The following is a 24270-nucleotide window of genomic DNA, read 5'->3' as shown; positions in this document are numbered from 1 at the left end:
CGGGCCGGCGGGGGGGCAGCGGGAGCCCCCTGCGCCGCGGCAGGAAGCGGCTCCGGCGGGGCTGGGCGGCGCGGCTCCATCCGGGCACTGGGGTGCGGCCGCGGGGGGCGGTGGGCGCGGCCCCATCCGGGTCCCGGGGATGCTGTCAGGGCGCCGGCGGGGCGGGGCTGGGCTGCGGGAGACGCGGAGCCTCCGGCGGCCGGAGCGGGACCCGCCCTGCCTTGCCCCCAGCGCCCGGAGCCGGCTCCGCCACCGCCCGCCGTGCCGGGTGCGCTCCCCTCCCCTCCTCTTCCCGTCGCCTGCCGCAGCTCCCCGGGGCTGCGCCACTGCTCGGCGGCGGAGGCCGCGCTGGCCCGGGCGGGCCCTGCCCCGCGGCCCCTCCCAGGCCGCGGCCTCGCAGGCAAGTCGCGCCGAGCGGGGGGAGCGGGGGGGAGCGGGCCGGTCTCGGCCGGGGGCCGGCGGCGCGGCGGGGTGTGGGCTCCCGCTCAGTGCCAGCCCCGCGGGGAGCGGGCGGCCTGTCGGGTGGGGTGGCGTGGGTGGGGAAGGGATGCGGAGAGGCCATCTCTGTAAATGGCCACCTCCTGCCTGGCACCTGGGCGATGGAAGGGGGGGCCGTTGGGGATTAGTCGTCTGCTTGGCCGGCGCTCGTGTTTATCTTCTGTATAGAAACGGACCGCTGAGCTCACAGGTTTTCGGGTACCAACTTTAGAGGCTTTTTCCTCATAATTTTCTTCTACGCCACCTAAGCTACCTTTTCTCTCCAGTCAAATTTTGTAAGCGAATGCTCTTTTAAGCAAGTTATATAGTAGAATTTTTTGAGCAAGTATATGGTTCGTATGGTCCGGTATCTTCTGTGCTGTCACCATACTGGTGATCATGCCGTTTGTTTGAGAAACGTTCTCCTACGACTCCTGTTTGCATAGAGATGCTTATTTTCTGAAGTATGAGGACTCATGTTGTTGTCAGAGCTCTGCTGTAGTGCAGGTGTGTTTTGTTACAACCATAGCTCGGTGTGGTGGTTATAGTCTCTGTTTAATAAACAAGAAGACATTCTTTATAATCTTCAGTTCAATGCTTATACAAAATTTTGAGAGCAGAGTGAGAGAATGCAGTTTCTTATAGAACAAAATGTATATGATTTTGAAGTATTTGAAGGTAGCTTGAAGTGTTGTCTTTAAAATGTCAATGCATGTTTTTTAGAAAATATCTGACGTGGTCAAAGTTTAATTCCATGTGTTTTCACTACAAAGTTTGATTCATCGTTGTTAACGTAGCAATAAATTTAAGAACTTAAGTTAGAACCTGTAGTTCTATTAAAGCTTTGTGCTTTTTGTATTTATTTTTTTCATATGTACTTGAAACTTGTACTATAAGGCATGTTATTTCTTAGGAAAACTAGGGGTGAATTGTAAAGTCATAGAACATAACAGAGGTTAACTTGCAAAACTCAATCATGATATGGTACAGCAACATAAAGATATTACCTTACCAATCAAGATGTAAGTGCTGTATAGGGTGTTGCAGACCAATCAAAGCCATATTTTACTTATATATTAATTTCTGTGGTGTTCGGAATACAAAAAAATTTCCCTTAGTGTTTTTTCCTCTTTCGTTGATAATGGTGAGCGCCCATGAATTTTAGTTCAGCAATTTTCATTATAAAGTATCTAGTCTGTGACTTTCAAGGCTTTTCACATTGCTCTTTGCATTCAAGTAGCTCAGAAGTTGAAAATGCTTATGGAAGCAGAATATCATTGATAAATCCCCCGTGAGCGTTTGAAATTCAAGCTCACTGCTGCAGCTCAGCAGACAAAGAGTAGAATTATGGGAGAGCATGTGTGAAGTGCGCATTTGCATTTATCCATCTGCGAGGGTGAAAGTTGTCCCTGTTGTACAGGTGTTAAAGGAGAAAATAAGCTTGAGGTCTGGGTAGAGGAGAGGGACTGGTTAGAGGGAAGGAATAGCTTTGGGAACTTGTGAGGTTGAAATATAAAACAGGAGTTAGAAGTGGCCAGCATGATTTAAATAGTTCAACACTGAATAAGTGCTTTTGCAGTAGATCCTGATGAAGTTTAAATTTGATACTTCCTAGTGTGGCTATTCAGTAGTGGAATTACTGGTTTGCATCAGCTACTGCAGATTTTGAGGGTAATTTTTAAAATACAAATTTACTTTAAAGAATTTACAATTCGTATTAGGATCCAAAAGATTACACTGGTTTGAAGCTCTTTCCGAGGAAGCAATAAGCTATCTGAGATGTCTGGTTTGTATCCTAGATTGCTTATCAGAAAGCATTAATAACTTTATTAAAGGGTTCAGAAGACTCGTTGTAGACATTTTTAATGGGGTAAGTACCGCAGGTAATTCATTCCATTGCAAAATACTATGTTCTGCCTGAGAAGGAGACTTTGAGGGCTGAGTGAAAATGAAGCTTTACAAAAGGTGGAAATCGTAACAGCATCTGGTTTTGTAGCTCATAGTATATTCCTAAGAAGGCAAATTAAAGAGCTAAGCTTCAGAAGAACTAGAAGTAGCTTCGGAAAAACTAGAAGTGTACATTTGCTACTATCTTTTAAAATGCAGATGTTTGTGTCAGAAGCCTATGGATGCTAGCACATACCTCTTCTCAGGGGTACCAGTCCATAAAAAAGCTAGTCCACACAAAAGCAAACATAAAAATTATACATTATTAATGTAAGTTAGGTTTGTTACGCGGTGTAATAGAGAAGTGCAGCAGGAGAGTTTTTTTCTCTGATGGTTAGCTCTAAAGTTCTTTAATACAATACAGTTTACACTACACTGCATATTTACGTGTAACACGTTAACAGTGAACTGTTTGCCTTTCAGGATGATACCTTTGATGGAAATACTGATCTTATGTTACGGTATTTTATAAATCTAGATTTCAAAACATAAGTATTATTTATAATTTTATAACTGTTATAGTTATTTCATTTAGGTTTTGTTCCCATTCTCAAGGTGGTGATGACAATGGCAGCTAATTTGTATTAGCGACTATAGAACTAAGTGTGTGGGGACAAGTGAGACCCTCCAAGTCAGAATTAAAATAAAACGGAGATATTGGATGGAACCTGTGCAAATGGAAAAATGTAGGAAAAAACCTAAAATATTCAAAGTAGTGCTGGTATTTCTTAATATAATCAGCAAAGTGAGATCATAAATGTTTTGTTTAGCCAAAGACATGGTCCTTCCAGTTCAGTTTAAGTCCTGGTAGTCCATAGGTGACTGAAAAGAGTTTTTCCATTAGTCTCATTTTAATGTAGTAGTATTTATTATAGCAGGGGTGTGAAAGATGCAGCAAGAAGTTATTCTCAAGATTTCATATATATGGAGATCTTGTTACTCATGCATGATCTCTTATGGTTCCCATTCTTATTTTTGCTTCAAGATAGTGGTGTTTGTCAGTATCTTTCCATGTACCATTTTTTCCCCGATAAATAAACTAATGGATGCTGACAGTGATTGCAGGATTTTTTGTTTGGGTTTTGTATGTTTATTATGAAACACTACCTACTGTTTAATGAAACCAGCTAATTGAAATAAAATGTATTTAGACATGTAAACGTACTGATATGGTATTCATGCATTGTGAATGCCACCCTTGTTGTTTTCACTGTATTTGCATGCTTCAGATGTCAGTGAAAAAGTCAGCTCAACCATGATGTGTATTTAAATTGGTTTGGCAGGAAACATGATTAGAATATTCAAGCACTAAGAAAAATAGCTGAGCACTGGTGCTCTGAATAAGGCAATGAAAGATATTTCTTAGTTAATTTTTAACTGAGACCTGCATTTTTAAACCATGTATCAGCATATGGCTTCTATTTTTATTATTTTAGTAGCATATAGAATATAATGGGAGTGGTGATGATTATTTATTATTTAATTCTGGATGCAGACAGAACATCATGGCAGATAGGCAAGCATGGAGGAAGGGTACATTTCTAGTCGCTTTCAGAGAAAGGAAAATTCTGTGCCAAAGAGAAAGTAGGGAAGTTGTTTGTAAATTAGTGTGTTACTTACCTAAACTGGGAGATAAAAATCTATGTCTACATTAGTGACATTTATTTGTGTTAGCTTATCCTGGTAAATGAAGCAAAATGGCTTTTATCTTCAGTATCCAGACAAGCATGTCAAAGGTTGATATCTGCAATACTTAAAAATTGTTAAATGGATTTCTTTGAAATGTCTTTTGTGTGTGCTCAGACTTTAGTGTTTACGTATTTTAAGATCTATATGCAGTTTGATGGAATGGATTATTGATGCTCTTTTTCAATAGGACCTCTTGGTGCTATTTAGTGTCTTTTTATTGTTTGGTGAGAACTGAGAAAACAGAATTTATTGTTGTCATATTAATATTTTGGAGATACTGATGATGATGAATTTTTTCCCCTTACCCTGCTGATTTCATTTCACCTGCATTTATTTCAGTTTAAATGTTATGGCTTGAATTTTACCATGTTAGATGTTCTCCAAGTAAGAGCAGTGTTGTTGCCTATAAATATTACAGCTAAACTCTCTTGCAACTCAAGAATGTGTAAAGACCTGAAGGATTGTGAATTTTTTGTGCTGTTCTTTGCTTCTTAACCTCAAATGTAGAGCAGTACAGAATTTGTTGTTATGTCTGTGTGTTTTCTTGGATCTCACTGGAAAGAGCAGACTATTTGAGCCTGTAATAAAGATAAAATTTTCTTGAACTACTGTCTGTTAAAAAGCTGTTCTCTTCACTGAAACCCACTAAGCAGTTTTTCAGTATCTTAGTGAAGAAGCATCATGCTTCTTCAGTTGGTCAGTATTACCGATTCTTCAGCAAAATAGAGTAGGGCAAGATCTGAGTTTTGAGCAATCCAAAAATGCACCTAAGAAAGTGGTGTAATGTATTAGTGGCAAAAGGGCGTAACGCCAGCCATGTTTTCTGTGTGCCGCTTATTGGGGTTAAATTTGGGTTTTGAAGCTGGTTTTAAGGAAATAAATTTGTCACCATTGTAACTCAGAGATTTTTTTGTTTCTTTTCCCCTAACTGATATGTATTATTGCACACTTAGAGTATACTCCTATTACATTTATGAAGAAAAAATTACAAGTGTGTAGATAAGATATATGTACTTTGCTAAGAAGTGATAAAAGAGTAGAGTCATCACGTTTTCACGATAGTTCTTAATAAACTTCATTATTCTTTCAACAGACCTCTTGGAAGTGTAAACAATGGAGGACGAGGAAAACCAAGTGCAACTCCTGAATGAAAAGCAGGTGCCGAACTCTGAAAATGGTTATGTGTGGCATGTCACCGATATGAATCGACTGCAACGTTTCTTGTGTTTTGGTTCAGAAGGTGGTACTTACTGCATCAAGGAGCAGAAGCTGGGCTTTGAAAATGCAGAAGCTTTAGTAAGACTAATTGAAGAGGGCAGAGGTTGTGAAGTTGTTCAAGAAATAAAGACATTTAGTCAAGAAGGCAGAGCAGCAAAACAGGAGCCCCTGCTTTTTGCTCTTGCAATTTGCTCCCAGTGTTCTGATGCAAAAACAAAGCAAGCGGCATTTAAAGCTGTTCCTGAGGTGTGTTGCATGCCAACCCATCTCTTTACTTTCATCCAATTCAAGAAAGATCTGAAAGAGGGCATGAAATGTGGCATGTGGGGCCGTGCACTGAGGAAAGCTGTTGCAGATTGGTACAATGGAAAGAATGGCATGGCTGTTGCTTCAGCAGTTACAAAATATAAACAACGAAGTGGTTGGTCTCATAAAGATCTTCTGAGGCTGTCCCACCTAAAACCTGCCAGTGAAGGTAATAAATTTTTATTTACCTGAAAATACTGTTTTTTAAACCTTCTATATTTACTGTGGAACTGTTTTGGAAACCCAAGTACCATTGTAGACTGATTTCTTATTGATGGTATCCTGTCAATTGCGCCTTAAAAGTGTGAGTGGTCATATCAAAAACTGACCTGTTTATCTTCAAGGTAAACAGAGTTTGTTCCTTCTTTTTCTTCCTTCTGTCAAGAGAAGCTAAAATAATACAATGCCCTCAATTTGTTCCTATTTGCTTACAAATGATGAAGTAACACTTTTTTATTATTTGGGAAGCTCTGTTGCTTTCAAATGCGTTAGGCTCCTTACTTCTAAGGAGAATAACTCAGTAATTAAAACTACTGTTCTAAGCTGTCTGTGGCTGACCTTTTTTTATAGCACATTGGCAGGTCTGAGAATGAAACCGGCTAACTCATTTGCTTTCTAGAATAATAAATGCCAGTATAAAGACAGTAATCCAGCTTGGAAAATATTTTTCTTTTCAATAGGAATTGCTATAGTCACTAAATATATCACCAAAGGGTGGAAAGATGTCCAAGAGGCTTATAAAGACAAAGCAGTTTCTGCTGAGACTGAAAAACTCTTAAAGTATCTGGAGGCTGTGGAGAAAGTAAAACGCACAAAAGATGAATTGGAAGTTACTCATTTAATAGAGGAATATGGTCTGGTTAGAGAGCATCTCCTGACCAACCATCTGAAATCCAAAGAGGTGGGTAAACTTCATTAGCTTTGTGTTTTCTTCAGAGCAACACTTTTCAGAGTCTGAAGTCTCGATTTCCATTGAAGATAGCCCTTTTGCTATTTTTCAAGTTATTTACCTAAGTAGCTATTTAAAATTAAGATCTTCATGTAACTTGTACGCTTATTTTAAAATACACTAATGTACAAATGTCATTTCTTGTAGTTTGGGAATCTCATAGTCTTTTTCCTTTCACTTTCTTTGATCATAGGTTTGGAAGGCATTGCTGAAGGAGATGTCCATTTCTGTATTGTTGAGAAATTTGGGAAAGCTGACAGCAAATTCAGTGCTTGAACCACGAGGTTCAGAAGTGGCAATAGTATGTGAAAGACTGAGAAATGAGAAACTGCTAAAAAAGGTAAGAACTTTTTCTTAATCAGTGCCAGCCCTTGTGGGTTTTAGTCTCTTCCTAAATTGTATTTCTTCAGGCAACCTCTTTACAAAGTAAAAGAGATGTTCTTTGGAGGAAATGTTAAAAAACTGCAGTGGAATACCTGCACCTTTATTTTAAAACTTGTATTTGTCATTTCTCATTTGATTTCCACCCCCCCCACTATTTCTGAAACTTTTCTACAAATTAAGTATATTGACAGCTAGGATCTTTTCTTAAATTAGGGTTGTAGCAAGCTTTGCTTTTTGGGTTCGCCCATTGCTTCTGAGTCTTGCAATTGAGAATCATCAATGCAAGCTTAAAAAGTGACTGGAAGTCACTTGTGTAGCATCTTAGGAGGTGAATGAGAAAACTACCATAGCAGCTGAGAGGAAAAAGAAGATGGAACAAGGAGACTTTCTCCTTTCAGATGGCTTTACTATTCATCAAAGAGGTAAGAAAATAATAGGGAAACAGGCTTCCCCAAAGGGAGAACAACATTTTCAGGAATTTAATGGGAGATAGAGAAGTGGCTTTTTCGAATAGTTTTGTGATTTGGGGAGATTAAAATCAGGACATTTAAGTTCTTCAGGACCATAGCTGAATTGAGAAGAACAACAGTAGGTCCTTTTTTTTTCCATCTAACTGCTCTTCCCTTTCTCTGGATTCTTCTTTAATCATACATGGTTACTGAGGCACTGGAGAAGGGAGAGCAAAGTTGGTGGCACAATACCCTGATGGAAGAAAGACAATAGACAAGATTCAGGTGTGCTAAGGCTTGCCGCTGGTAGTGATTAATGACTGAAACTCGCCTTGAGGAAAAAGATAACAAAATGTTCATAAATCAGTAAAGCGATGATGTGATTTAGAATACTTAGCATGTGGCAGCCACTGATTTGGTTTATGTAGGGAAAGCAAAAAAAGAAGAAAATGTTTGGACTGTCCTCTTACAGTAAAAGGAAAGTGAATGCTGTATTCTGAAAATAGTTTCTTTGTCCAGTTTTACCGTATCTGATACGAAGCTGGTTTTAAGTTTGTTCTTTTCCTAGCTCAACTCCTTTCCCCTCAGCAGGACAGGAACTTTCTCTTACTGTAAGCCTGTGATAGAAAATAGCACTGGACAACCATAGATAAAGCTGTGGAATTTCGCCAAAATTCTGCTGATGGCATAAGACGACATTTGTAATTGATCAGAGGATTCTGGAAAGGAAATGGAGTCCATTACCAGTAACTGTGACAAGCATCAGTTCATAAAACAGCTGTGTAAAGACTGCATGAGCTCTTCAAATTTAATAAATTTAAAGTAACAGTATACTAAACCAGAGATTTTTGTAGCATGATTTTAGTTTTAGTTTGTTGCTCTTTTTTGTTTGTTTGTTTTTTAAGGAGTTCAGATTATGAAAATCTTACCATTGATTTCTTTTGCCTGTAGGGTAGAATACATCCATTCCATATTTTGGTTGCATTAGAAACTTATAAAGCTGGACATGGAAGCAGAGGGAAGCTTTGGTGGCGTCCTGATGAAGACATTTTAGAAGCTTTAGATGCCTCATTTTACAAAACTTTCAAGGTAATATAGTTTTTCAATTTGTTAAGCTTTTTAATTCTCTGTTTTCTGAAAGCTTATAAAATGATCAGGAAACGTTTGTTGGGTAGATAACAATTTTGAAACGCAGTAACAGAAATTTTGGGAATTGGAATTTTATTAAGGAAAGAATCAATACTTTATGATATATTCAGCTTTTGGCAACATTATTGTCCTAACGTTACCCCAGAAAGAATTAAAAAAAGCCCCACTTCTAGGGTTGAAAGCAGCAGCAGGAGAAGAAAATACATTAATTACGTGAACCTGTTGCATTTAAGGTGATGAATTAATTTGGTAAGAGATGAATCCCCTTGCGTTCTAGCTGGTCCTCAGAGATCAGAGGGGCTAGGGGCAGCTGGACTTATCTCTTAATAGCTATGCCAGTTATGGCCGTAACTATAGGCCTGACACCAGATGCACGAACAGCCCATGTGCTGTAGGTCCAGTTGCACTCAAGAGAAGCCGTCAGGTTCACGAATAGTACGGTTTATTCTTATGCAACATTTACAGATTCTTTAAGATTGCCTGCGATAGATGCACAAACTACAGGTTGGCTATATAGCACTATACACAAAAGAAAAATGATTGCAATCACACAAACCTAATTACTGGGTAATCACTCGGCGTAGCCGAGGGCTCAAATCTTTCCAAAAGGCGTCCCTTCTTGGGGTGGGGAGAGAGCACAAACCCGTCGATCTGTCCCTCTGACTTGGTATCAGATTCATCCCTCTGAGTTAGATAGAAACTCAGGGTAGTATTTATCTACGTACGTATGTGTGAGTGGGTGGGACTGTGGTCAAGCCATTATCTTTTGAGTAACAACACAGCACATTCCTTGGTGTGAGGGGTGCGCTGGTTTTTGTGGGAAAGAGGGAGAATGAGAGACAAGGTCGGCTGGCTACTGCAAAATAGTCCTTGAGAGAAGGGGGAGAGCAGGAGGTAAATCTGTCCTTGAGAAGAGTGGAAGAACGGGACCACGCAGCCTCCACCTTGCTTTGCATTCCTCCTTGGCACCACGAAAAACACAAATCACTGGATCTCTGTCCTGTCCTGGGATTGTTCTGGGCACCATGTGTCAAGGAAATGTGTGTTTTACAGATTTTTCGCTGTTTTGCTTTTCCCACACTTCCAACAGTACCTATTTTCTGTTTTTTTCTTTTTTCCCTTTTAGACAGTTGAACCAACAGGAAAACGCTTCTTACTTGCAGTTGATGTCAGTGCATCAATGACACAAAAGGTTTTGGGCAGCATGCTCAATGCTAGCACGGTTGCAGCAGCAATGTGTATGGTGAGGGATTAAACTTATTTTATATATAACTATTTGCAGCTTGAGTTGTTCTTTTGATACAAAGGTGCTCTAAAGCTTGTTAGAAATCAGAAGGAAACTTACATATAATATTTTTGGGGTACAGAAGATGCAACCTTTACCTCACTTGTAGACCACATGCTTAAAGCTACTGGCAAACAAATTCAGACAGATCAATTTGAAGAAATTGGTTTCCAGTATGAATCACTGTGGTCAAGGCTGCTTTTTCACTTACCTTAGCTGAAAATACATTTTAATTTTTTTTCAGAAGCATTCATAGAATAATACAGATTGGAATAAGAAATTTTGGGATAATTCTTGTGTGCATTTGAGTTACCAATATGGCCTTTCTGTCACAATCACTTTCCCTTCAATTTGATATTCTAAAGCTTCTTGTGTATTTATGTGTAAAGGAGTCGAACATTTGTTGGTGTTTAAAAATTTTTAGTGTTTTATGTCGAAGGGGAGAGAAGAAATATGGATGTATCTTTAGTTACAGTGATTAGAGCAGTTCTTTAGCTCTGATTTTTGCAATGTTTGTTTGCAGTAATATTACAGAATATTTAAAGTGAAGATTGAAGCGTTAGTGCATATGAAGAGCTATGGTGACTTGAATACAAAAGGATATGTTGTCTGTTTGGTAGGGAATGCCTTGATTCAGACATTAAAAATTCTGACTAATATAACTAAATGATTTTTGTCTTCTTCTTTCTCAGGTTGTAGCACGTACTGAGAAGGATTTCCATACTGTTGCCTTTTCACATGAAATCATCCCTTGCCCAGTGACAGCTGATATGACGTTACCTCAAGTATTAGTGAAAATGTATGAAGTATGTAAAAAAAAAAAAAAAAAAAAAATTAAAAAAAAAAAATTAGGAAATAGGTGTTGCTAACCTCAGAGTTTAGAAGTCTCAGTAGTTACATTGTATTTTCTTTGTAACAGATTCTAGTATCTGTATAGTAAAATACTGGATTTTTTTTCTCCCTTTCATTTAAAGTCTGGCAAATGTCATTATTTCAACTGCCAGATATTAAACATTGCAATTTAGAATGGCAGTTTTAGGTCACAATGAGTTTGAAAAGAATATTAAAAAAGTCCTAGACAAAACTGAAATGAAATTAGTAAGTGAACTGTTGTTTAACAAAGAAGCCTCTGGGTGTGATAAAACATGAAGCTTACATAAAAAGTAATTTTTCCATGGTTTACTAATTTCTGTATTAATGTGTTACATGTATATTTTTCTTTTTTAAGATTCCAATGGGTACCACTGATTGTTCCCTTCCAATGATATGGGCTCAAAAAACTCAGACAGCTGCTGATGTCTTCATTGTATTTACCGATAATGAGACCTTTGCTGGAAATACTCATCCTGCAACAGCTCTTAGAGAGTACAGAGAGGTAAAAATGCTTCTGACTGTTTATAATTGAGGAATACAGTACAAAATAAATACCATTTCTACAAATGTTTTAGAGACTGAATTGGTTGTGGCTTTTTGCAGTAAATAATTACATATTGTTAATAACTGATATGTTCTGCAGTTAGGCAGAATTAGTGCACATACTGCACAAAATGCGCTTATTTAAAACCACTGAATTGCTAAAAGGATTTGCAATTATCCTACCCTGCTTGGTGTACTGCAATATCAATGAAAAATTGTTTGGTATTCAGGGAATATATGAATTTCTGCCTTCTATGTATAATTGATTAAATATAGAAAAAAATTTGGATCGCAGAATTAAATTTAACTTTGATGTCTGCAGTAGATACCGCAAAGTTTAAATGAAGTAATGAGCTTGTAGATAAGGTGTAGGGAGGTGTCAGTAGGATGAGGTAGCAGTATCCGGTGAAGAAAGCTCATTATGTTTTAAAGGGGCTACTACTCTAAGCTGTGCAGCTTCATAATTTTAAAATAGAACTAAGAAAAATACCTTCTTGGAGCACACTGCCATTAGAAACTCTTATTTAATCAGCAAACAATCTTCTATTCTTTAAAGGAACTATTTTTTAAACTACAAAAATACTTTCTGGCAAGCACGTATGTATGGACACGAATCTTAATATCATGTCCACCCAGCAGAAATCAATACCAAAAATCTTTAAGCTGCCCAGTGTGTTTTAGTTTTCTTAGTTGAGATTAGCTCTCGTTCCTGGATTTGTTCTTTAAACGAAGAGTTCCTGTACTCTGGCCTTCATGCCACTTACTTTGCTTTAACCTTACAGGTTACTAACCTGCAAATTCAGCTCATTTAGCAGAATTGTCCAGACCACAGTTGTTGTTCAACCAACACTTGGAAATACTTGCCTTAGACAAAAACACACTCTTTGACTTTGTTAGATGATTTGATAATTATTATTGAGAGTTTTCTCCCAGACTGAACTGCAGAATAGCAAATGCAATGTTTGCATTTGAAATAATCTATGAATCTTAGTGCAGGAAAGTTGTGTTAATATGCCTCACTGTAGTTATTTCCATTGATTTAAATATATCTACTGCAGATTAAGTACCATGTTAACAGGCAGTCTGTAATTCTGGTTATGGCATATCTAGTTTCTATCAGTATGCCTATTCAGGCAGCAATTTATGCAAGCAAGATAGCAAGTGCTGGCCCTCTGGCATGTTTAAGTTACTGTATATGTGTGTTCTGATTTTTTTTTTTTTTTTTTCTTGTTCTTCCTCTAGAAAATGGGTATTCCTGCTAAATTGATTGTATGCGGAATGACCTCAAATGGTTTTACGATCGCAGATCCAGATGACAGAGGCATGTTGGATATATGTGGCTTTGATACAGGAGCTTTGGATGTTATTCGAAACTTCACTTTGGATTTGATTTAATCTTCTAGGCATCTGCTCTTCCCAGTGGGTCCATTGCTGGCAGCAGACTTCACCCTGGGAACTCCCAGCCAAATACACTTTATTAGAATATGGCACATTATATACATATCGGAATGTTACCTTTTTGTGAAGGGAAAACAAGAAAAGCAGATGAGAAATCTCTTTTCTCTTTTTTTCCTGATGCACACAATTTAAAATAACAGTGGGAAGTTTGCTAAAAGTAGCTACAGGGTTACACAATACATAATTTAATTTCATTTATAATAGATTATAAATACTGAGAGATTTTTAATTTCCCCCTCCCACCCCTCCACCCCACCCTGTTGCTGTGGAGTGCTTGTTTGCAAGAATAAATTGATGAATTACTCTTAGGATGGGGGAGAAAAAAAAGTGGGTTTAGTATTTTTAGTAATGTCAGTTTAACAGCAACTTCGTTGAGAGGGATTTTTCTTTGGGCTTTTTAAAATATTTGTATTTTAAACAAATTACTAAGGTTCAGCAGTTTCCATTGTTACACTTCAAATCTACAGAAGAAGTATTTTCTGGCACGTGTAGGGCCATATGACTGGTGCAGAACAAAAGTTACCCAGTGAAATTTTATATTGATAAAACTGAAAGTGGAAGAGCTCATGTTAATCTCTTTGTATCTAGATCTCATCTGGGTTTTCAGGAGTAAAGTGTAATTCTCTTTAGGTAAGTTGAGGGGCAGTTTCTGTGTGGTGCAGATTTGGAAGCACTATTTTAAAATTAATAGACTTTACAGGAAGTTCTAAAACCTGTTTTTAGTAGAAAAAGACCTTGGAAATGGCTGAGAATCCACATTCAGTGCATGTTATAACTTCAGGAAGTATCAGCACACCTTTAGTGAGGAATATCAGCAAATGCATGTGTCTTGGCTGCCCTTGAAAGCTGAGTGGTGAGAACCAGAAACAAAAAGCTACATTTTCTTCAAAAGAATGTATTCAATGATACAGAAACAATCTTCCTAACAGGAGAGTATTTAATTTTTTTAAATCTTTTTGTAGATTAACGTTACTTCTGATTTCATAAATTAATTCAAGCTAACATTTTTCAAAACTACCTCCAGTTTATAGTGACCAATGCTTAAAAAGTTTTATGAAATGTACAGTTGCCTCCTTCATGTTATCAAAAAGTGATTGAAACTGGATTTTTTAAATTTTTTTTTTTTTTTTAGTCCAATAGTAAGAGTGTGAGTAAATAAGGAGAAAGCTAGTGAATATCTTCTCACTTTGGAATGGGAATTGATAGCAATTAATGTGTATATTCTGTGTATTTAATTCTGTGTGTGTGTTTTTATATATGTGTGTATGGGGGGAAGTTAAAAGATCTCTTTAGTCGATCACAATCTTAGAAGATGAGAAAGGGATTTTTAGTGATGCTTTTACAATTTACCCTAAGATAGATGTATGTAAGCCTCTTTTATGCTGATTCTGGCTGTTTGAAACAGTGAATTTGATGTTAATTTGAAAATAATTACAATTTATAAAAATAATGCAGTTGTGGTAAATTACATGTAAGACCATATTTTTCTGCCTAAAACCCAAGCTTTTAAATGTAAAATTCAAGTTCATATTATACTTTTGATACTTGAAACCCTTTTCATTATGCCTCATACACATTGATTATAAATTCAAAGCTCATATACTGTAGGATGGATATCTCTTTTGGTGCTAAAATGTGAGGTTACATGTTACTGAAGGTATTCTGCTACATACTCATACTCTACCTTCATGAATAAATCAAAACAGTGAGGGAACCCTTTTCTGACACTAAAACCCTGGCTTAAAGAACTGCTGGTAGGAATGATACCTTTCAGTGGACATGAATGTAGTTACTTCTGAATTATCACTGCTCTTATGATACAGCTCTGATGGAATGCTTGAAGAATACAGGACTGCCACCAGCTTGTTAGGTGATATGTAGAAAAAACAAGTGTTCCTACAAAAGCTGAGACATAGCACTTTGAGTTTGAAAAAGAAAACTAGCCATTTCTTACAAAAAAATTCTTGCCACTTTTAGTCTCCTTTCTAAAGAAACACCATGAATATGGAGAGTAAACTCATTTGCTCAATACGTGTTAATTATTTCAAGTAAATGCACTGATGTTTTGGGGTTGGTTTTGGTAGTAATGTGTTTTAAATTACACAATAGTCAAACATCTGATTAGGTGTTTCCTGCTAAGCTAGAGATGTTGAAAATAACTGATAGTTAAGTATCTTTTGCAAGTACTTTTTCTTATTTGGAGTAGTATTTGTGAAGTAATAGGAAATATTTTCAACTAAATATAAAATTAAAACTTAAACAGGTATTTCAAGTAACTTTGTGCAGTTAATTGCCCAAATTTACTGCAAGTAAAAGATTAGACTAGTTACTAACAAATTGAATGAACAGTTATAGTAGTGTTGCATCTTTGAAAGCAGTCCAGTTTAAAATACAATTCCTTGAACTAGAGTGTAAGTGAAGATGAATTTTTCAGTAGAACTTATAGAAAAAGTAGCACCCTGTATCTATTGACACTGGATAGCTATGCACCATGTTAAAGATAGTCATCCATGCTGGAGTACGTAATATGCTCCTAAACCTTTACCATATCTCTGTACTAAAAAATCTTGTTAGAAAGAGAATATTCTAAGTGGTTTGGTTATCCAATGTAAAACTAGGACCAATGAGATCATGTTGTCATCTGTTCCTCTAAGATTTTTCACAGAGAGGGGAAACTGAAGTAAATGCTGACAGCTGAAACTTTTTAGTGTGTTGACCTTGGTTTCTACCATTTTCTGTTTAGTTTTGTTGTTATCTGAGAGTAAGGGGCATAGAAGAATGATGCTGCATATTCCTTTTCCTTAGTCTGGATCTTTTTTACCTGCCCATATACTGAATTTTAGGGGACAGCATGACTCATTTGCTATAACATAAATTTGTCCTGATTTTAGTTTTTAGTTAAACTGATAATTTCCAAAATTATATGTGGACTTGTAAAGAGGCAATAATTGCTGTAATGTTTTTAAAAAAAAAAAAAAAGTGAGCTAAGACAAAGTTGCTAAGCTTAAGCATTAGTTCAGTATACAATGAATAACCTACCCTTTCACCAAAGAGGACACACTGACTCTTTCAAGTTAATAGTGTTGTTTACATTGGAGGAACACTTTGACCAACAAAACAAAAATGGAACTAGAGCTGTGCACTGCAGTTTACCAGTAAAAATTGAACAGGGACAAGTTTAAAAGATAGTTAATGTTATTCAAAACATTAATTAAAATAAAAAAGTCTAAATGCAGAGTGCAACTGTAGAGTGGGTGAATGCAGGTTTCCCAATACCTAACAGAACTAACAGGCTTTCAGTTTGGCTACCATTTCACTGTGACCCCCTTAACAGTACTTAAATAACAGACTATTATGTGTAAGACTATAATGTTCAGGCACTTTAGCTTTAAGAAAAAAGAAAAGGATGTAATGGTTGGAAGCACAGCAGAGCTAAAACACTCTTCTGTAACTAAGGGCTGTAAAGAACGAACATCAGAGGTCAGGTTTTTTCATGGAAGGGATACCATGAAGAATGTGGAGAGAGGGGAAGGCACTCAAGATTTCTTAAAAATCATGCAATGCATACGTTAGCATTGTGTAACTGAATAAAGACAGTAATAATTTAGCCAAGAATTTTGTGTCACGAATTTTAGACCTGTAGTGAGGAAGAGGAGAGTTTGGGATGTTTTTAGAATTAGATTACAGGGAAAATAATGGGGTCTTTACCTACAATCCTGTATGTTTAAAAAAGATAAGCCTAAAAGTAGGTGTAGATCTGAAGTCAGCAGGGCCACCCTAAGTGCCCACTATGTAAGGGCCACTAATAACTGGTCCTAAAATATCTTGCTGCTTAAAACCACTGTTAAACCTGTTTGTTAAACATAAATCACTAGGGGGGTTGTGTTCTTTTTCACTGTTGTTTAGTTGGGGTCCATAAATGGGTATGGCTATACAAGGCTATTCAACAAAGTATATATTCACCAGCAGTTTTGGAAATGTATTTTAATAATGGCTCTATCTGTAAAAACACTAGGAAAATATTTTTCTCTGTTTCAAAATGCTGTGCTGCTTAATCACGTACCTGACTCGTAGCCACCGTACCAGAAGCATTAGTATTGGTTCCATTTATTTTGTTTCTTTATTACCTTTTTGCTTTGCCCTTCCTTTCCTCTGTTAATGTTGGCTTTTTTTCTCCTTTCCCATCTCCTTGTCACCTCAGGCCTATACTTGAATCTCTTTTCATTTCATCTCTTTTCAGCTCTCGTCCATTTATTTTTTTTTTTCCTCTGTTCTTCTGCCTTCTTGCTGTCATTGAGCATGCTAGCTTAGCTAAATAACTTATACCAGAACTGATGTCATAGTATTTATCTTCATTTTAAAAACTGGATAATTTTCTTCTTTCTTTTCATTATATAAATCTCTTATAAAACATTTAATCTGCTATATCTGTCAGATTTTGGTAAAACTTTGTGTACACATCAGTGACAAAAGTATACTTTGTTTACTTACAAAAATCCAACATCTGCCTGTGAATGGCTTTAATTTTATAAAGTAACTGCTTAAAATTGGCTTTTCAAATTTAAAGCTTTTTTCTAGAATTAGTTCAGTGGGTTGGAGCTTTCCATTCTGTTAAATATTTATCAAGCTGCTGTTATATACAGAATTGGGGAAACATTTAAATTAATATTCTGGATGAACAGGCGGCTTCTCTGCAGTATTGATTAGAAAGAAATCTTCAAAGAATAGGATGTAGAAGTAAACCTAAGCAAAGAATCATTTGTTTTGCTTGTGCTTTGAATTTTTTTTTTAAGTGTTTCATCAGTTTATAGGTTTATTTTGCTATTTGCAGTGGTTCACCACGGACAAATATGCTGTAAGTAAGCTGTTTTAATGACTTTATTGCTGGAATGGTAGAGAGTTCATCTTACCATGATACAGTACAGTGTACAACATTGCTGAGCAAGGGTTATGGGGGAAAGGTAAAACACTAGGACACTGTATTACATATGTGCTGCTGTGAGAACTAAGATTTAAGATTAGCTAATTTCAGCAGAAGGTACGGTGTCTTTAACTGTGCTCACATTTAGATTTATAATTTTGATACTGTAAAGCGTGGTTTTGGTATTTCTGCATTCTGAATTTAAGTTTATATATATATATATTTGCATATATATATATGTGGTATGAGAACTTTTTCAAATGCTTCATTAACAAACAATGTTTTCCTAATGTTACCAGCTTCTTAGAGTTAAGCACAACTAGTTACAAATAAAATGTCTTTTCTATTACATTCTCGTATAAAAGTGCAGTTCTACTCTTTAAAAATGATTCTGTAAAAAGAAGCAACAGATGGGCACATTGACAGCTCTACCTGCTTAGTTAAATAATTTGATGTTTGTTTCCAGCTTCTACTTTTAGGATTTAAGCTGGGTGAGCAGGTACATCTTCAGTCTAAGTACAAGATCTTTTTGCTGATACTTTTTAACATTCAGATCCCAGGGCAAGCATTATTTTAAGAGAAGCAGCTTTGTCCTGGAGACAATGCTAAGCAAAAAATATGGAAATTTTTAATGACTATTTTTGAGTCCCACTTTTTTTTTTTCCCCTAGAGTAGAACCACACTTTAACCGCCATATCATGTTTAAATAACTTAAACATAACATGGCTTTGTGCCATCCAATAATGAAGGCACGTCTTGCTGCTACTTTCTAAGAAAATTAATGAGAAACTATTTGGATGGGGAGCCTTAATATGAATAAAAGGAAACATAATTAACCCTTTGAGTGCCTTAAGACTATCTTTAATAAATGGGCACTCACTTGAATCTGCAGGCACACAGCATCTTTTCTCAACCATTGGAATAAAACAATGCCTTAAGTGACAATGCCCTGGGACTTCTGAAACGTAGAACTCAAAGGGTTATTTTAGACTACTGTTTTGGGACTTTTTTTTAAACGGGGAACAAACTGAAAAGGTCGTTGAAAAATTCCTTTGCATACTATTGTTATTTTTACATGATGGATTTACCATCTTTCAGGTACAAAATTATTGTTAATTTTGTGAGAAAACATAACTGGCCTAAGAATTCCACACAGAGAAAAAGAATACTTGGTTACCATTGTATTTGCAAAATAAATTGCTTTATTAAGTATAAATTTAGGGGGAGATGCACAGTTGTGTGTGTTTACCTTGATGAGTGTGTCCTTGTAAACAAAATTTTAATAAGGCAGTGATGAATCTCGCAAAATACAGTAAACCGCAATAAAAATGTAACGAGGTCAGTGTGTTTAATTAGCTCATTACACGTTAAAGATGCACAGTGCAGGCAACTGTATAATAAAAACTTTCTCCAAATGAGGCAGGTTAAACTTATTTCAAACCCACATCACAAAAATGAAGTAGTCAAATTTTAAATTATACTCTTACAGTCCTAGTTACGTGGAGTTGAAGATGAATGTGATGCTTTTTTGCCTTGAAGGGAAAAAAGTAGTTTAGGTGCATGCAGTGCTGAAAGCAATGCAAATAACAGGAGTCTTACAAGAAGTGAGTAAAAATTCGTTGACTAATGTTTTTATTCTAAACTGTGCACCTTTAGTAGTGTAATGGTCTCTTTTACTGAAGAACGAGATATAATTTTCTACTTGCATATGAACTTTCTTGAAATAACGAAGAGTTTTGGCATTGCCTGGTCTGGCTTTGGATGTACATTGTACTGAAACTATTGAGTTTTAGACATTTCTTTTAGACATTTAACTGCAAGTTAAAATCACTAGTAAACTGCATTCTGACTGTAGAATTTAAGTACTAAATAAACTCTATGCATATTAGACTCATTTTACTTGGTCTTGAGTTTCATAATAGTGCTGGATTGATCATAACGTAGTTTGTAGCCACAGAGTGACAGCAAACTGCCTGGCTCCCCTAGAAGAATATTCCTGAATGACACCGTATAGACTGGTACTTCTTCACAGTGCAGAGTAAAGATGAAAGCAATTACCTACGCCTCTAAAGCTGCAAGAATCTTTATTCCCTTTTTGGTAGCAACTGGACATACAGTTTGGTAGCTAGGTGATGAGACGCTGAAATGTAAGAGGCAGACATGCATGCAGCAGCATCACTACAAACCTGATTTGCTTCAAACTTTCTTCATGATTACAGTTGGACGTTCCGAGAAGAACTAAATTTAAAGGAACCATTAAATTAAAACCAACCACTTCCTGTAAGTGTTGGAATATAGCAAGCAAACTAATTAGCAGAAAAAAAAGACAGGATTCTTGTACAGTCTGTACTTCTCTGAAGCATAGGATTAGGATGTAATAGCAATTAAATTACATCACTATCTCACACTTAGAGCCCCAAGACTTACATAGTGGTTTTTATCACCATTTTGACTGTGGTAAAGCTGAGGCAAAGACACCATGTAATTTGCCAAGACTGTGTCAGAGAATATGATTCAGGAATCCATGGCTTGAAGTTGTTGAGTCCAGCTGATGCAGTGTATCTTTGTGATCTTCTAACTTGTCTAAAATTCTGTTTATACAAAGGAAGACTAAGCTAAGCTAGAGGGCTGTTCAGGATTTTCTTTTCACTTGACATTGATGAATTAATGGAAGCAGTTTGCCTTCCTCATGAAGCCTCTGAGTATCTGTAGCACCTCCAACAAAAGTCCCATTGACAAACACTCTTGGGACCTATCAAGAAAATGAAAATTGCATTAGTTAATTCTTGGAAAAAAGATAAAAATCTAAGTAAACCCACGTGGACTCTAGTACACAGACAACAGTTATGTTCCTACATCAGCATATTTAACATTACTGTACAACTCATATGTTTCCATAATATTTAGAGATGGGAAACTGTACATATGCCCCTCAAAAGTGGGATAAAGTCACTGTATGGGAGATTGTAATAAATTCAAATAACTGAGACAAGTGAGACTATATAAAATCAAGAAATGACAAGATAAGTGTTAAAACACAATGGATTAAATATACCTATACAAATGAAAACTGATGTTGATACTTCAGTTCTCATAGTGGCTGTAGGGAAAAGATCAACTCAGAGGGATAGCTAGAGGGTCTCAAGAGCAAGAGACAGTACAGAGCCCTTCTGCAGTACCTTATCTTTGATTTAGGAGTTTGTATCCCGAGATTACTTGTCTCAAAAAAATGAAGAACTTGATATGGTCATAACCCATGAGGAACGTGTGTAGTGTAAGTTCTTATTTTGCTTGTTACACGTAAGAAGATATACTTACCGTTCTGCCACCGGTCATCTGTTCAAGAATATCCTGGAACTGACTTCCATTTGTACTCCTGTCCAGTTCTACAGCTGTATAATTTACATTCATACCCTCAAAAAGTTTTTTTGCCATTTTGCAGTAGATGCATGTTGTTTTAGAGAAAATCACCACACAGTTGTCTGAAATAATCTCCTGTATGTTCAAAAGAATGTTCAGGTCAGCATGCTTTAAGTCAGTGTATTTCAACAGTACTGAACAGTCATGAAAACAAATACAGAAGTTAAAGACCTGCTATTATGGTAACAAATACAGGAAAATTACTCTATAAAAAGCTTTGAAGTATTTTTAACAGGGACAGCTGAGGAGTTCCCAGCCATGCTACAGCGATGGCTGGCTACGTCAGAAGAATCTTCCAAAACACTGTACTTTATTCTCAGCTTTTTAAAGTAAAATGAAAAGCTAATTTTGCTTCTAAATTTTCCCTACTTCTGATGTAGAGCCACAAGAATCTTAAGGCGAGGAATGAGCTAATTTTCTTTAAAAACAAGGAGCAGAACAGTGACTTCTCAAGGCATTTGTCAAGAAGGTATCATCACCTGTATGGTGGGTGCAAAACATATCCACCCCACATTTGTTCTGAAGACCTCTATAGTGGCCTAGCACTTCCTTTGGGGATGCACCCCATACATCACAACAAAAACTGCTTCCTCCCTGACTGCCAAGAAGGTCAGACTCTCAACCTCAAAACGTGCAGTTGCACTTGGCCAGATCCCAAAGAGCATCTGTGCACGAGTGCAGTAGGCAGTGAGGCACAACTTCAGCAGTGTACAGAACTACATGGAAGATAAGGTGACTTCTCCTGCTCCACTTAAGCTTTTCAGGAAAAGGTATGCTCTATTCTTTGAGTAGAATACCTGGAATCAGTTAATACTTAGCAGTATCTAACTGTCAGGAATGCTATGATCTTCTTGTGGGTGCAGAGAAATAGAGGAGAGTTGGCATTAACAATCTCTACCTACACTGCTGGCACCTATGAAGCTGTGTATGACCTGCACCTGACTCCAAAACTGAGCAGAATTATTCGGGAGCACGTGGTGTGACTGCCATGCAACGGTGCCAACCCTGAACCCTCTTTTGCTCTGCAGTCACAGACCTCCTACAGTCTGCCAAACCAGCTGCACCTCCTTGAATTATTCAGTAAAGCTTTTGCTGTCTGTAAGGCAGACAGGATGTGCAGGTGGCAAGCAGAGTGACAAAAAGGGTTCTGAGGGGGACAAAGAAATACCCCTATTACTTTACTGTAAATTCAAGGTAATTTCAGGCTGTGATTTGGTATCAGTATATTTGCTTTAAAAAACAACTTCTGAAATATTTATTTTACGTAATATCAGTCCTTTTACAAGGTTTAATTCCCAATGCTGACGACAGTACTGAATTTGCGTAGAGATCTGAAAAAATGTAAAATGAATGCAGCCTAGGAAGATCAGGTTACAGGGCTGTGGATAAACAGTGCTGTCAGTATTACTTAGTAAATGTAAGAATGTGGTTCAACATGCAGAACTATTTACAGAATTTCTTTGTATAAATCAGAAGAGCTCTGAAGTAACTATGGCTTTTAGAAATGTTGGAAATAAGTAAGAATTGCATAAATAATGTTACCTGTATTTGATTCACAGCAGCATCATTAGACAGTCCTACAGAAGTAGGCAGGCTATTCCCCATTCTAAAACTAAAAAGAAAGATATATTAGCTTTCAAACAAATTACACATTTTATAGTTCACAAATTAAAGGCTAGCTCCATTACATGTAAGTTCACTTCAGCCGCGATAGGTACCTACAGTCATACTAGTTATTACACGCCTGCAGGAAGAGGAAGATAAAGAGACGGGTGTTGCAGACTGTAAGGATAATCGAACCAGCTCCCTTCACAAGAAAAAAATTTTTTTTTGGACTTCCCAGTGCTAATACAGATACAAATCTGACACCGGGCTGTCTTCAACGTCACGACCCGACTCTAACAGAAGGGACCACGCTCGCTTTCCTCACAGCCGCGCGGCTCTGAGGCCCGCACCTCCCGGGGCCAGCCGGGCCCCCCGCCCCAGCACCTGCCGCTCCGCTCCCCGGAGGGCCGTTCCTCCGAGGGCGTGCCTCCCTCCAACGAACACGAAAACAGCCAGCAGGCCCCGTCCCCTCGGGCTCGGCCCAGGCTGCCGGTGGAGAGCTGCCTCCCTCTCTGCCTCCCCCCACGCACCCGCGCCGCAGCCGCAGCCGCAGCGCCCCCTGCAGCGCCATGGCACCCAGAGGAAGGGGCGGGAACTCTCCTCAGTCCTCACGGCGGTCCGACCCCGCTCGCAGGCCCCCGCGCCGCCCACCCGCCGAGCGTGGGGCTGCCCGCCGCGCTGCCGGTGTCCTGAGGCGCCGCGGGCCGGGTCGGGCCGCCCGGGGGCGGGGGCTCCCTCAGGGGAGGGCCCCGCTACCGGCTGCGTCGGGGGAAGGTGGCCCGGGGCGCTGCCCTGGAGACAGGAGAGCGGTCTGCGGCGGGCGGCCCGCTCCCCGAGGCGGCGGTGCGGGGCGAGCGGCGCCCACCCGTGGGGCGGGGGCAGGCCTGTGTTACCGGCTGGGACACAGGTGGTGACAGAGTGGTTTTCTGAGAAAAAACCCTTCTGCAATTGCGACGTAGGAGCCGTAAGACGCTCCGAAGCGCTCCCGCCAGCGGGATGGCGATGAGGGCAGGGGGGAGGTGGGGCGGCTTTCCTGGAGGCCCCGGAACGATTTCTCGTGTCGGGGCGGCAGGAGAGGGGTCTCCCACCTCTTCGGGCTGACTCCCAGGTCCTAAGGTTTCGGCGGCACCTTTGTTTTGTTAAATGCAAAAATAATTTAAAGTCCTCCCTGTCAACATCTCTGTTGCCTTTTTTTCTTTACGTTTATTTCCTGCCTTGCAGTTCTCCAAATAGTCAGAAACTTACTCGTGAATCAGGAGCATTCCCGGACAACAGATAATGTGTTGAAGGATAATGAATTCATCCTGGTTTCTGGGAAACTAATTCTGTAATATGTGGAAAGTTTTTATTGACTCCTGGAAAAATGATTTTCTTTTTAGTAAAGAATTAACGAATTTGTTAGGTGGTGTTGGTTTTTTCTTTCCTCAGACCAGTAAGAGCTGTTTGGCAATGTTCTCTTGCTTCAGCCCCACATAGCCAGTCAGAGAGGGACCTGGGGGTGTTGATTGACAGCCGGCTGAACATGAGCCAGCAGTGTGCCCAGGTGGCCAAGAAGGCCAGTGGTATCCTGGCTTGTATCAGAAATAGCGTGGTCAGC

The 24270-nt window shown here is 38.5% G+C and overlaps 2 protein-coding genes across 7 annotated transcripts; one reads left to right on the top strand and one right to left on the bottom strand.

Moving 5' to 3' along the window:
• The first annotated feature begins 44 nt into the window (after positions 1-44).
• RO60 (Ro60, Y RNA binding protein) lies at positions 45-19542 on the top strand. 4 transcript variants are annotated; one of them, XM_074832761.1, is made up of 10 exons: positions 45-400; positions 5207-5806; positions 6318-6538; positions 6780-6926; positions 8371-8508; positions 9695-9811; positions 10546-10659; positions 11082-11228; positions 12512-12590; positions 12673-19542. In XM_074832761.1, exons 2-10 carry the CDS (start codon positions 5227-5229, stop codon positions 12792-12794), a joined length of 1665 nt encoding a protein of 554 aa, XP_074688862.1. In that variant the 5' UTR covers positions 45-400; positions 5207-5226; the 3' UTR covers positions 12795-19542. The 4 variants fall into 4 exon arrangements, 3 of the variants coding, with proteins under 3 accessions (XP_074688862.1, XP_074688863.1, XP_074688864.1); XM_074832762.1 differs by lacking the exon at positions 45-400 and adding an exon at positions 559-984; XM_074832763.1 differs by lacking the exon at positions 45-400 and adding an exon at positions 2864-2885.
• GLRX2 (glutaredoxin 2) lies at positions 18828-23260 on the bottom strand. 3 transcript variants are annotated; one of them, XM_074832767.1, is made up of 4 exons: positions 23204-23260; positions 22611-22680; positions 20967-21143; positions 18828-20400 (listed from the first exon to the last, which is right to left on the bottom strand). In XM_074832767.1, the coding sequence occupies exons 1-4, from the start codon at positions 23242-23244 to the stop codon at positions 20281-20283; spliced, it is 408 nt and encodes a 135-aa protein (XP_074688868.1). In that variant the 5' UTR covers positions 23245-23260; the 3' UTR covers positions 18828-20280. The 3 variants fall into 3 exon arrangements, with proteins under 3 accessions (XP_074688868.1, XP_074688870.1, XP_074688869.1); XM_074832769.1 differs by lacking the exon at positions 23204-23260 and adding an exon at positions 22787-23026; XM_074832768.1 differs by lacking the exon at positions 23204-23260 and adding an exon at positions 22791-23011.
• Between the last annotated feature and the right edge of the window lie 1010 nt (positions 23261-24270).

The sequence above is a fragment of the Strix aluco genome, chromosome 8, assembly GCF_031877795.1.
Source record: "Strix aluco isolate bStrAlu1 chromosome 8, bStrAlu1.hap1, whole genome shotgun sequence".
Taxonomy (NCBI): Eukaryota; Metazoa; Chordata; class Aves; order Strigiformes; family Strigidae; genus Strix; species Strix aluco.
This window is presented reverse-complemented; position numbering and strand designations above follow the sequence as displayed.

Coding starts and splice junctions, on each gene's coding strand:
- GLRX2 (XM_074832767.1), bottom strand. CDS start 23,244: ATGGCGCTGCAGGGGGCGCTGCGGCTGCGGCTGCGGCGCGG. Junction 21,144..22,610: donor CTGCTGTGAATCAAATACAG/GTAACATTATTT, acceptor TTGAACATACAG/GAGATTATTTCAGACAACTG. Junction 20,401..20,966: donor AGATGACCGGTGGCAGAACG/GTAAGTATATCT, acceptor TTTTCTTGATAG/GTCCCAAGAGTGTTTGTCAA.
- RO60 (XM_074832761.1), top strand. CDS start 5,227: ATGGAGGACGAGGAAAACCAAGTGCAACTCCTGAATGAAAAGCAGGTG. Junction 6,539..6,779: donor ACCATCTGAAATCCAAAGAG/GTGGGTAAACTT, acceptor CTTTGATCATAG/GTTTGGAAGGCATTGCTGAA. Junction 8,509..9,694: donor CATTTTACAAAACTTTCAAG/GTAATATAGTTT, acceptor TTTCCCTTTTAG/ACAGTTGAACCAACAGGAAA.